Source organism: Saccopteryx bilineata, chromosome 11 (assembly GCF_036850765.1).
Source record: "Saccopteryx bilineata isolate mSacBil1 chromosome 11, mSacBil1_pri_phased_curated, whole genome shotgun sequence".
Classification (NCBI taxonomy): Eukaryota; Metazoa; Chordata; class Mammalia; order Chiroptera; family Emballonuridae; genus Saccopteryx; species Saccopteryx bilineata.
In genome coordinates, this window is record NC_089500.1 from 44,545,045 (window position 1) to 44,557,220 (window position 12,176).

A 12,176-nucleotide genomic window follows, 5' to 3' on the forward strand; every position below is an offset into this window, starting at 1 on the left:
GGCACAGTTTGCTGTTAGGATTCCAGGAGGTGGTCATCTTAGAGGCCTGCTGCTTCTGGAGCTCTGGTTGAGAGCCAGTTGTTGTTGGCTGTGATGAACATGGTACTGCTGTGGCTAATGTTAGGGCTGTGATGCTAATGGTGACAGCCACAGTGTTCATGCACTGGAGGAGATCATGACCAAGTAGCAGGTAGGCAGGTAAGCAGATAAAGCATGGCCTGGCTTTGCAAAACAACAGTAGGCCTCCTGAAGGGTGAAGCATGGCTCGACTCACCCATGGTGCAGTCCTCACAGCTGGGAAGGACAGCCCAGAAGTACAGGTATCTGGGCTGGCTCTTGAAGAGTCAGTAGGAGTTTGCTGTAGAGGTAACAGCATGGGGGATGAAACTGGTTTTAGCCCAGGTCCAGGAGAAGACCTTTCAGTGTCTGGTCTCAGTGGGGACGGAACATAAGGTGGAGAAAGGCAGGTGGAATAGGCTGATTCCAGAAGCAGCAGAGCATTGGATTCGGTATCTCAGTGTGCATCACCTTTCTCAGGGGGTGTCCTTGCTCACAGTAATCATGCATAGGATGCAGTGTACTGTTTCCATAGCCTTAGGGCTTGTGTTTTTATTCTGGTGTGTTTCCCTTTCTCCCTACCTGGTTTGGGTAGATTTCCCTTTAGTGTCGGATTGAAAAGATGATTATAGTATTTTACTTGTTTTTCTTCTGTTTTAAACATATCCATTCAGTCAGGGTTCTAGCTCTTCTTTGTTCCTCACTCAGATGGGCTGACAGAGCCTAGTTTTACGCTTTTACCTACCCCTTGTCCTGAACTCTTGTATGAAATTTTATATTTTCTCATAGTATCATATAGAACTTTTCTGTTTTTATGATTTTAGACGCCTAGTATTTGGACACACTGATTAGTTAAACCTGTATTTAGTATAGTAGTCCTCACGTCTCCATGGTTTCCCAGAGGGCTTGTTCCCCTGGGAATGTGTCGCATGTGGCTTTGGAGCTTCTGGCTCTGACGTGTCGCACTGTACGCAGGAGCCCTGGACCCAGGGGCTGGCGATCTGCTTCCGTGCCTTTGGCCCTGTCTTAGACAGTACAAACACCTCTGCCTCCGAATGGTCACTCACACATCGGACAGTTGGCAAGAGCTGGGAGGCCTCAGCCAAGCCAGGTGCCCTTCCATGGCATTCTTTTTTTACCTGGAAAATTAGGGGGTTGGACTAGATTGGTGTTTTGAAGCGTGTGATTTGGAGGGCTGCGTTGATGGCTAGTTTGTGTGTGACCCGTGAGAAGGGACTCCATGCCTGGTCAATCAGAATATATCCTGGAGGTTCTCAGGGACTTGGTTTTGCAGCATAAAGTTGCAAAGACAGAAAATGCAGGTGTGTATGCTCTGTATACCCGGTTTGTCTGACCAGGAAAACCCTTTTCACCCAGCACCCTGTAAGATCAGGGGCTTCAGTGTAACACTCGGGTACATCATTTTTCAGATTTCTTTCAGCCCTCAAATTTTATGGTTCTATGAATACTCTAAAAACGAATTGACTGATTCAGGCATACTTTGTTTTATCGCCCTTTGCTTTATTGTGCTTTGCAGATAGTGCACTTATTTTTTAACAAACTGAAGGTTTGTGGCAATGCTGGGCCCAGCAAGTCTATCACTGCCGTCTTCCCAGCACCATTGGCTCACTTTCTGTCTCTGTGTCATATTTTGGTAATCCTTGCAATATTTCAAGCTTTTATTATTAGATTTGTTATGGTGATCTGTGGGTCAGTGATCTTTGATGTTACTCTTGTAACATCTCAGATGATGGTTAGCATTTTTTAGCACCAAGGTATTTTTTAGTTGAGGTATGTGTATTGTTTTCTTAAACATAATGCTACTGCACACATAGTAGACCACAGTATAGTGTAAACATAACTTTTATATGCACTGGGCAACCAGAATATTCACGTGATTCACTTCATTGTGATACTCGCTTTATTGCAGTGGTCTGGAACCAAATCCACAATATCTCCAAGATGTGCCTGTATATGAAATATAGATCAACAAAGCTGTTGTAAATATTTCTTTTTAATTGAGAGCAGGGGAGATAGAGAGACAGACTTCCACATGTGCCCCAATTAGGATCCGTCTGGCAACCCTGTCTGGGGCCGATGCTTGAATCGGCCGAGCTATCCTCGGCACCAGAGTTTGATGCGTGGACCAGCTGAGCCACTGACAGTGATGAGGAAGGGGGACATGGAAGGGGGAGAAGCAGATGGTCACTTATCTTGTGTGCCCCCATCAGGGGTCGAACTTGAGATGTCCGCAAGCCAGGCAGACACTCTATCCATTGAGCCAATCAGCCAGGGCATGTTATAAAATTGTTATGATGTTTTAATATTCAGAACTAACTACCTGGAATTATTTTGACAGCTTGTCTTTAATTCTTCTTTGGAAAAAGCCCACACAGAACCTTGCTATTAGATGTCCTTTGCAGAAGATGCCACTCAGTTCTAGGAAAACTTTTCAAAACCACTCTTCTGATCACGGCTTCTATTTGTTTCTCCTGCACAAGTCTCTGCATATTAGATTTTCTCCACCTGCTTTATAGGTTTGTCTGTTTATTTTGAACTGCTGTCTTTGAGTAGCGTGACTGTTATACATTGCTGTTCTGTGGTCTTTGTTTTTCTTTTTTCTTTCTTTTTTTTTTCATTTTTCCGAAGCTGGAAACCAGGAGGCAGTCAGACAGACTCCTGCATGCGCCCGATCGGGATCCACCCGGCATGCCCACCAGGGGGCGATGCTCTGCCCCTCTGGGGCATCGCTCGGTTGCATCCAGAGCCATTCTAGCACCTGAGGCAGAGGCCACAGAGCCGTCCTCAGTGCCCGGGCCATCTTTGCTCCAATGGAGCCTTGGCTACGGGAGGGGAAGAGAGAGAGAGAGAGAGGAAGGAGAGGGGGAGGGGTGGAGAAGCAGATGGGCGCTTCTCCTGTGTGCCCTGGCCTGGAATCGAACCCGGGACTCCTGCACGCCAGGCCGACGCTCTACCTCTGAGCCAACCGACCAGGGCGGTCTTTGTTTTTCTGAGTTAATTCTTTGCATTATCTTCTTCACTGTTACATTTAATTTTTTGATAGCATCTTTAATATAAGCACATTTATTTTAAATTTACTGATGTTTTTCATATAAATCCCTTTCCATAATTTTAAAAGGCAGCATGGTGGACCTCACAATGGGCTTTGCCACTGACTGGCTGTTTGAACTTTCTGAGCCTGTGTCCTGTGTGGACAAAAAGTAGGGCAGTGACTTCCTTGTCAGCCTTAAATAATGTATCGTGGACATATGATAAAGCAATGAGTGCGTGGTCAGGGCTTTGCTTATTCAGACAGAATTGTATCTGTCGTAAATCTGCCGTGAAGCATTTTTCATCACAGATTTTGTCAAAATAATGTGCATAACAGTTGATACAAGGAACTCTTGTACCCCATGCATTATTCAGTTCCTCTGCCATTAGTGGTGCATTTAGTACAGAACGCATTCTTCGAGGGGACTACTGTCCATTCACATGGAGGTGCTGAAAACATAACCACTATATTCCATTGTTAGCACAGGCAGACAGTTGTTGCCTATGATGTAAAAGGCCTTCTGGGGAATGAAAGCCAGGACAAATAAAAAAAGGCCTTGCCCTCAAAGAAATTGAATTATGAAGATAGCAATGTGAATGCAAGACGAGGCAATCAAAGGGAAGTGCCGGATGAGTGGATGGTCACTGTGAGTGGGGGCGGCCAGGAGGTGGGACCTGCGGCCCGTAGAAGGAAGAGGCAGTGGGGAGAGGAGGGGACGCGTGCTGGCTCCACAGGCACCATGAAGAGGTTCAGTTTCGGTGCCTCAGCCTCCAGCGGCTGTCTGGCCTTCAGCAGAGCACACGGATTGTCTGATGGAGCCACCAAGATTTGTGTCATCTTACCCACTACACAATAAGAGCGCCACATGTAGGTTTCTATGATGACAACTGTGAGACCAGGGCAGGCTGGTGAAGCCCACCGTCTTGAGAGTCTCAGCATCAGAACATTTATTTTCAACTACCTTGTTATGTCTAAATAATGTGTGTTCATTTGGGAACATGGTAAAATGCACAGTACATCAAATAACAGATAAAACTCTTGCATTCCAGAAATAACTACTGTTTACTTTTGCCAGATAGTAGAGAATTGACTATAATTACCTGACAGAGGTCTGTATCTTCTAATAGGCTTATGTCAGAATAGCTCTTACGTCAAAAATTTGTACAGACCATGAGAGGACAAATGGAGATGCATTGAACATCCCCATGGTATAGAAATCTATGTATAATTTGCTAATCTGCAACTTGTATGTGTAGTTATCAGTAACACATGCTGTGCACTGTGATCCAGTTCTTAGGGACTTACTGAAATCAACTGTCCTTATTCCTGAGAAGTGTGTTCCAGAGTCACCATAATTTTTGATTATTTACAAAGCCTTTTTCCTGTCTCATGTTACTCGCATTGGGTAGTCTTTTTCTTGTATGTGAAATTTTATTAATTGGGCGTTTCAGAGGCCTCTCCTTATACCCTTTGCACGTGCTCAGCAGATCCTCTTGAAATAACACCGTCCTCGTCAACCATATTTCTAAGGAGACTGATTCCCTCCAGTGTGGGCTCTGTTGTTCAGTGTCACTCACTTGCTCTCCAGCCTCAGGGATCGTGGAGCCCTGGCTTTTCCTCCAGGCTCATCGGCTGCTCCTCGCCCGTCTCTTCCGTTGCTTCCTGCTCTTCCGCCCAGATTTCAGACAACATCCCCTGAGAGTATAAACAGATTCATCCCAGAGGTCCACATTGTGTTAGTTAAGAAGTTTGGCACTGAAATCTCGTACTGTTGATTGAACTTTAATATTTTTTTGTTCCAATGTGTGCTGGTTAAAAGAACGAAAAATTATTGTTTAAACATTTTTAATGAATTATTCCATTGAAAGGTATGGCTTTATAGTGAACTAGCTATATGCATAGTCCTAGAGCTTAGAAAATATGACAGTATTTTCTACAAGTCAGCAGTTCTGGCATTACCTGATACCAAAGTCATGGAGGAGGGCACTAAAGAAAAAAAGTACAGTCTACTTCATTCTAAATATAGAAATTATAAGTAAATATTAGCAAATGAAAGCCAATAATTATTTTCGAATGCCGCATTATGACTCAGTAGGGCTTATTCCAAAAAGGCTAGCGTGGTTCAGCCTCAGGAAGTGCCTTTCTGTCATTCCCTCCATTGAGGAAGCAGTGGATACAACCATGCATTCCCTTTAATAGACGTCCAGTGGCATTGAATAAAATGTACTTCAAAAAATCAAACTTTTGGCCCTGGCCGGTTGGCTCAGTGGTAGAGCATCGGCCTGGCGTGCGGAGGACCCGGGTTCGATTCCTGGCCAAGGCACATAGGAGAAGCGCCCATTTGCTTCTCCACCCCCCCACCCCCCCATCCTTCCTCTCTGTCTCTCTCTTCCCCTCCCGCAGCCAAGGCTCCATTGGAGCAAAGATGGCCCGGGCGCTGGGGATGGCTCCTTGGCCTCTGCCCCAGGCGCTAGAGTGGCTCTGGTCGCTGCAAAGCGATGCCCCGGAGGGGCAGAGCATCGCCCCCTGGTGGGCAGAGCGTCGCCCCTGGTGGGCGTGCCAGGTGGATCCCGGTCGGGCGCATGCGGGAGTCTGTCTGACTGTCTCTCCCCGTTTCCAGCTTCAGAAAGAAAAAAAAAAATCAAACTATTAGCAAATTAGAAACATAAAGGAATACTGTCTGGTAAAAATGGAATCTACTACAAATGTGTAGCAAACTGTATTTAATGGTGCAACTTCAGAACATGCTTGTTAAAGGTGACAAGAAAGCAAGGTTGCATGTACGGTGCTTGCTGATGATCAGTATTTTAACTGGCCGGCCTCACCAATTATTTAAGTCTATTGTAAATTACTTCAAAAAACTGTAAAATAACCATCATTATTTGCAAATGATTTTAATATTTCCTGGGAAAACTCAAGAAAAAAACTAAAACAATTAAGAGAGTTCGTAAGAGTGTAATCATGTGACAGTATGCAAAATCAGTTAGCCCAAATCCAAAGTTTACCTAGACACCAGCAACAGCCACTTGAAGAGTCAAATGGAGGAGCAAAGCCCTTTTCAGTTGTCACAAGGATTGTAAAACGCCTAGGAGCACACCTGTTAAGAAAGAAGTCCCGAATGACTGAAAAAACATGCTGTATCTCTGTGGTAACAATGCATGCAGTAGCTATCAGCTATGCTGGTTTTAATTTGGCAGTAAACAGGTTCCATTTAATTTGGCAGAGACTTGTGCTTTTGTTCTCTACGGTATCCTCTGGAAGCAGATAAAACTGGCCAACACATTTCCCTCATTTTACCAGTGAGGAAACTGAAGCTTTCGTTAGTTTTTGTAACCCAGCATGTCAGTGCATAATTTGCGAGACAGAAGTATGTGTTCTATGATGCTTCCTGTCTAATTCTTGGCTTCTTGACTTTTTCATACTAGCCCATTTTCTATATTCTCCACGTGCCATGGCATGTATATTTCTTTGAATAACTAAGCTGGAAAATGAGTATCAAATTGAGGATAATTTTCCTTCCTCTGTGGTGTTGTGGATGTTTATTAAAAACTCCCACAGATCATTTCTATTTTAAATTTTTTTGGTGGAAAATAAGGGGAAATTTGCTTGTTTTTTTTTTTTATTTTTTATTTTTCTGAAGTGAGAAGCAGGGAGGCAGAGAGACACACTCCCACATGTGCCTGACTGGGATCCACCTGGCATGCCCAGCAGGGGTGATGCTCTGTTGCAACTGGAGCCATTCTGTTCTAGTGCCTGAGACGGAGGCCATGGAGCCATCCTCAGCGCTCGGTCCAACTCTGCTCCAATGGAGCCTTGGCTGTGGGAGGGGAAGAGAGAGAGAGAGAGGAAGGAGAGGGGGAGGGGTGGAGAAGCAGATGGGCGCTTCTCCTGTGTGCCCTGACTGGGAATCGAACCTGGGACTTGCACATGCTGGGCTGATGCTCTACCACTGAGCCAACCAGTCAGGGCCATCTCCACAGTTTTAATAATAACTGTTCATTATGATTCCTCAGTGAGCTGTCAGAATAGAACTAGAATTAATTTTGGAGTTATGCTTGCTCTTGGAATAATGTCATTAAGGTCCAAATATGGGCTCATTACTTTCTGTTAGAGTGCTTGTAAAATTAAAAGCATGGTACTTGTCTTACTTTTTAAAGAAATACACTATATTAGTTTTTGAAGGCTATGTAACAAATTACCACAATGTGGTGGCTTAAAGCAATAAGACTTTATTTTCTCATAGTTCTGGAGGCTAGAAGTCCAAACTCAGTCGCACTGAGATGAAATCAAGGTGTTGGCAGGGCAGTGTTCCCTCAGGAGGCTCTAGGGAGAAATTTTTTTTTTGTCTCCTACAACCACTGGGGGCTGCCTGCATTCCTGGGCTTGTGGCCACATCACTCCAATCTGTGCTTGTGCTGTCACATTGCCTACTCCTCTATGTGTCAACTCTCTGTCTCCCTTTTATTTTTATTTATTTATTTATTTTTTCTTTTCTGTCTCCCTTTTAGAAGGACACTTGCAGTTGAATTTAGGGCCCACCTGGGCAATCCAGGATACTGTCCTTCATCTCAGAATCCTCACTCACACCTGCATACAGTCTCCCTGGGGAAAAAAAGGAAAAAAGCATACTCTGGAGGAAATGGGACGAGAGTTTGAAAACTAGTAAATTGCTAGCTTGTTGACCGTGATCAAGCTACTTAACCTCTTTGAACTTTAATTTCATCTGAAAATGGAACTAATACATATCTCTTTACAGAGAAAGAATGAAGAGAAAGGATGTTGATATCAATATTGCTTTTTTTTTTCTTGCATTCAAAGAGCTTTATTTTGACTGGTCTTTGTATCTCGGGAGCCTTGTACCATCCCAGGCACATAGTGGTTGCCTAATAAATAAAAAGTTCACCAAGTAGTTATCTGTCCTCTGAAGGGTATCGTATCATTGCACTGTCATGCATTCAACTCCAGCTGGGGACAGTTTGGTAGTGCTGGCCTATCCAGAAATAACCCGTGTGTGAGAGTTGAATGTTGTTAACTTAGTGAACTGGGGTGATACATGAAATGCAGATTTGCTAATGCTGGTTTCTGTGTACATATTCTAAATTTAGTGCATGTGTGATGCAGGAAAAGAACTGTTGATCCAGAAAGGGAAAAGTTAAGAGATGGTTGTAATGAGTGTCAGGGTTTCTCTCTCTCTCCACACATGCTCTTCCTAGAAGATTGGTTAATTTTTCACCTCTTTAGTTTTTTTGGCCCTGTGCTCCCGTGTGCATGTGACTCATAGTTTTGGGCCTCTCTTACATTTCTCGGAGGTCCCTCCACTGTATATTAGTTACTTTAGAACAGGAACTAGTGACAGGGTGATGTGTGGATGGTGAGACGGATTGAACGCTGCAGTCTGAATCTTCCCGACCACTGAATAAAGCGTCCTGTGGAGCATGGACAGTTACTGAGCCGGCCCTGGCCTGCGTCATGAGTCATTTGGCTTACAGTGTCCCTGAGTCACAGACTGTCCTGCAGATCTGCTGGCTGGCTCATCTGTGAGGCGTCTTATGTCCAAGAGGCCTCCCACAGTGACCGCGCATCACTGAAGGGGATGAGGAATGTGGTCGGGGCTGGTTCCAAGGGAAGCTGCCAGCCCCTGGAATAAGACCCTCCACAGCCCCGCCTGGCCGCCTGGGGGAGAAGAGGCCAGCAGGGGCTTTGGAAAGGGGGTGGCGGAGAGCAGCAGAGGGAAGCACGGAGAAGGGGCTACTACGCAGGGCAGGGCTTGGGCAGGGAGAGCCGCTCTGGCCCCAGCAGGGCGGGAAGGGAAGTGCTGCTGGCATATGTCTTTGAGAGCAGGCTGTGTCAGACCTCTGGCATCGGGGTTGTATCTATTATTGATGCAGGACACTTGTCACCTGCCATTGTCGTGCTTAGGATTTCACCTAACTCTTTTCATCCTGGTGATGTTTATAGGTGCTCCGGGCAGGTGCTTGTGGCATCAGGTGGGAAGAGGATGGAGGGAGATTTTTAGTGGAAGGAAGCGTATTTAATCAGGAATAAGTAGCAGATGTTGGAGAGTCTGTTGGGCTCTAGACAGTGCTAGAGAGAGATGCAGGTCAGAAGTGTTCTCTGGACCCTCAGAGAATTGTTTTTCTTCTATGTTAAATTTATTGAAGTGACACTGGTTTACATAATTAGACAGGTTTCGGGTGCACAATTCTACAGCACATCTCTGTACCCTGTATTGTGGGTTCGCCTCTCCAGGTCAAGTCTCCGCCCATCACCATTTATGCCCCCGGAACCTTCCTCCCACCCCTCTCCCTGGCAGTCACCACACTGCTGTCTGTCCATGAGTGTTTGTGTGTTTGCTTGTTTGTTTTTGCTCAGTCTCTCTATTCCCACCCACCCAGGGAATTTCGTAAGTGTTGGGAGAGAAGACGTGACAATGAGAAGCAGTAGGGAAACAGCATTCCGGGGTGTGGAAGCAGACTGTCCGGCTGTGACTGAGAGTGAGCCGGTTGCAGAGGCAGGGTGCTGGATGGATGGCACGGCTCCAGGCGGTCACTCAGTCCTGACCGGCAGTCTTTCCAGGTCCCCTGTGGCCATACACAGGGACATGACAGACAGTCCCTGTGCCTGGGCAGCGTAGCTGGGAACAGGAGCTGGGTTAGCAAACATTCTGATACAGCAGGTTCTGTGGAGCAAGTCTGAAGGGAGGCTGTAGGGGAAAGCGAGCGTGCGCTCGGTCCTCACTGCGGATGCTTCTGCGTGAGCGAAGGAGTCCCGTGCCCAGGCTCATCTCGCCACTGTGGGTGTGAGGCAGCGGGAGGGTTCTTCCGGGAGTCTTAAGTCACTCCCTTCTGTAGTGCTCAGTCGGGTTTAAACAACTTTTAAGGAGAAGGATGCGTTGAATTATGAAATCATGATGTTAAGGACATACTAGCCAGTAACTGTTTTCCTTTCTCCTCAGTGTCAAATCAACAGTGCCTTGACGTCCTTCCACACCGCTTTGGAACTCGCGGCAGATCAGAGAGAAATCCAGCACGTCTGCCTGTATGAAATTGGTAAATATGAAACGTCTGTCTGGCGTCTTGTTGTGCAATAGTGTTAATGCAGGGATAAATCCATGCAGCTTGTGTCCGTCGCCGTGTCGTGCGAGTATGAGTGCTTTCTTAGGCTCTTTTTCATTATTAATTCTATTCAGTTTATTAAGATACTTGTAAAGATACTTGTATACATTTTATAAAGATACTTATAAAATACTTGCTGCCTTTTTGTGTTAACAGGACTTTGTTATCATAGTACAAGTCATGCTTATCAGTGCTTCTCGTTATCTCTTTATAATTCTTTATATACTTTGAATTTAGGATACTGGTTATTATCAGTGTTTGTCAATGTTAAATGAATTGACTAAAAACCATTTGTAAATTCTTCATTCGACTGCACAGTAGAATTCAAAACTATTTTCTCCGCCCTCCGACCATTGTCTACCTGAGGAAGAAATGTAGTGTAGGAGGGAATTTGGCCGGTGGACTCCAATCCCAGCTCTCTACTGACGAGCTCAGGGACCATGGCCAACTTGTGTACAACCTGGTAGTTGGCACCGAAGCTGAGGTGCCTCCCTCGTAGCAGCTGTGAGGTTTAGATGAAAGAAAACGGGTAAGCTGCAGGCAGGGTGCTTGGCCCTCCGCGCGTGTCAGCTGCTTCCTGTGGCTTCTCCCCACCCGGAGGGGAATTTATAAACAGACTTGGAACAATTTCTTTGCCTAAGATTTCCTCCTCATTCCACAAAGTCATTGCTCTGATTTTTTTGTTGACTGCACTAAAATTCTGTCCTTTTATATTGGTGATTCCATAATCCTTTTATGTAGCAGTTGCTGAGAAGCATAAAAACAACTTTGGGCTTGAAGCAACAACACTAAAGTTTTAATAAGGGGTTTGTACTTTTTAGAATTTCAGGCCAGTATTACAGGTTATTATCAGTGTTTGTCAATGTTAAATGAATTGACTAAAAACCATTTGTAAATTCTTAATTCGACTGCACAGTAGAATTCAAAACTATTAACGACTTACAGCTCCTAGAAAAGGAACGAAGCAAAGATGAGGTAGTGATGAGAATTGAAGGGGAGACTGGGATTCAGAACGTGCTCCGCAGCGGGACGGAGAGCGGGGGATTCAGAACGTGCTCCCTCCGCAGCGGGACGGAGAGCGGGGGGATTCAGAACGTGCTCCCTCCGCAGCGGGACGGAGAGCGGGGGATTCAGAACGTGCTCCCTCCGCAGCGGGACGGAGAGCGGGGGATTCAGAACGTGCTCCCTCCGCAGCGGGACGGAGAGCGGGGGATTCAGAACGTGCTCCCTCCGCAGCGGGACGGAGAGCGGGGGATTCAGAACGTGCTCCCTCCGCAGCGGGACGGAGAGCGGGGGATTCAGAACGTGCTCCCTCCGCAGCGGGACGGAGAGCGGGGGATTCAGAACGTGCTCCCTCCGCAGCAAGACGCAGAGCGGGGGATTCAGAACGTGCTCCCTCCGCAGCGAGACGGAGAGCGGGGGGATTCAGAACGTGCTCCCTCCGCAGCGGGACGGAGAGCGGGGGATTCAGAACGTGCTCTCCAGTGAGACGGAGAGTGGGGGCGTGGGGGCGCCAGCCACCAGCAATCAGGGGCGCCCTCCGACGCTGGCCCCATGCCTGCCATGGACATGGTTGTCTTTCTGAATCTCTTTAAAGAAAAGTACAAACTCAAAGATGGGGAGCTGCCCAGTAAGCAATATTGTATTTTAAATATTAAGCCTTGTATATGTGGGGAGGGGAGATGACGTATAATCCAGTGGAAAATGTATATTTCTGTCATCTAAGCTCTGCTGGTAGCCATTACATAGGCTAAGGTGTGTTTCAAAGAACTTGAGCGCAAAGACCTAGCTTTGGTGGCCTTCTCCAGGCACCATTGGAGGCCTGCGGCTCTGCAGAATGTGAGAGCCGGAGGAGCCTGGAAACCACTCAGCCAGCTCGACGAAGGCCTGCGGAAGCTTAGCTGTGGGGAAGACGAGCAGAATCAGAACCCAGGCTTCCTGTTCTTACTCAG

General features: G+C 46.3%; 1 protein-coding gene across 1 annotated transcript in view; it reads left to right on the forward strand.

The window, feature by feature from the left end:
* TTC39C (tetratricopeptide repeat domain 39C) overlaps positions 1-12,176 on the forward strand; it is a 133,561-nt gene that overhangs the window by 106,579 nt on the left and 14,806 nt on the right. The window contains exon 7 of the mRNA XM_066247008.1: positions 10,065-10,158. Coding sequence (XP_066103105.1) covers positions 10,065-10,158 — 94 coding nt within the window. The remainder of the gene's footprint in view (positions 1-10,064; positions 10,159-12,176) is intronic.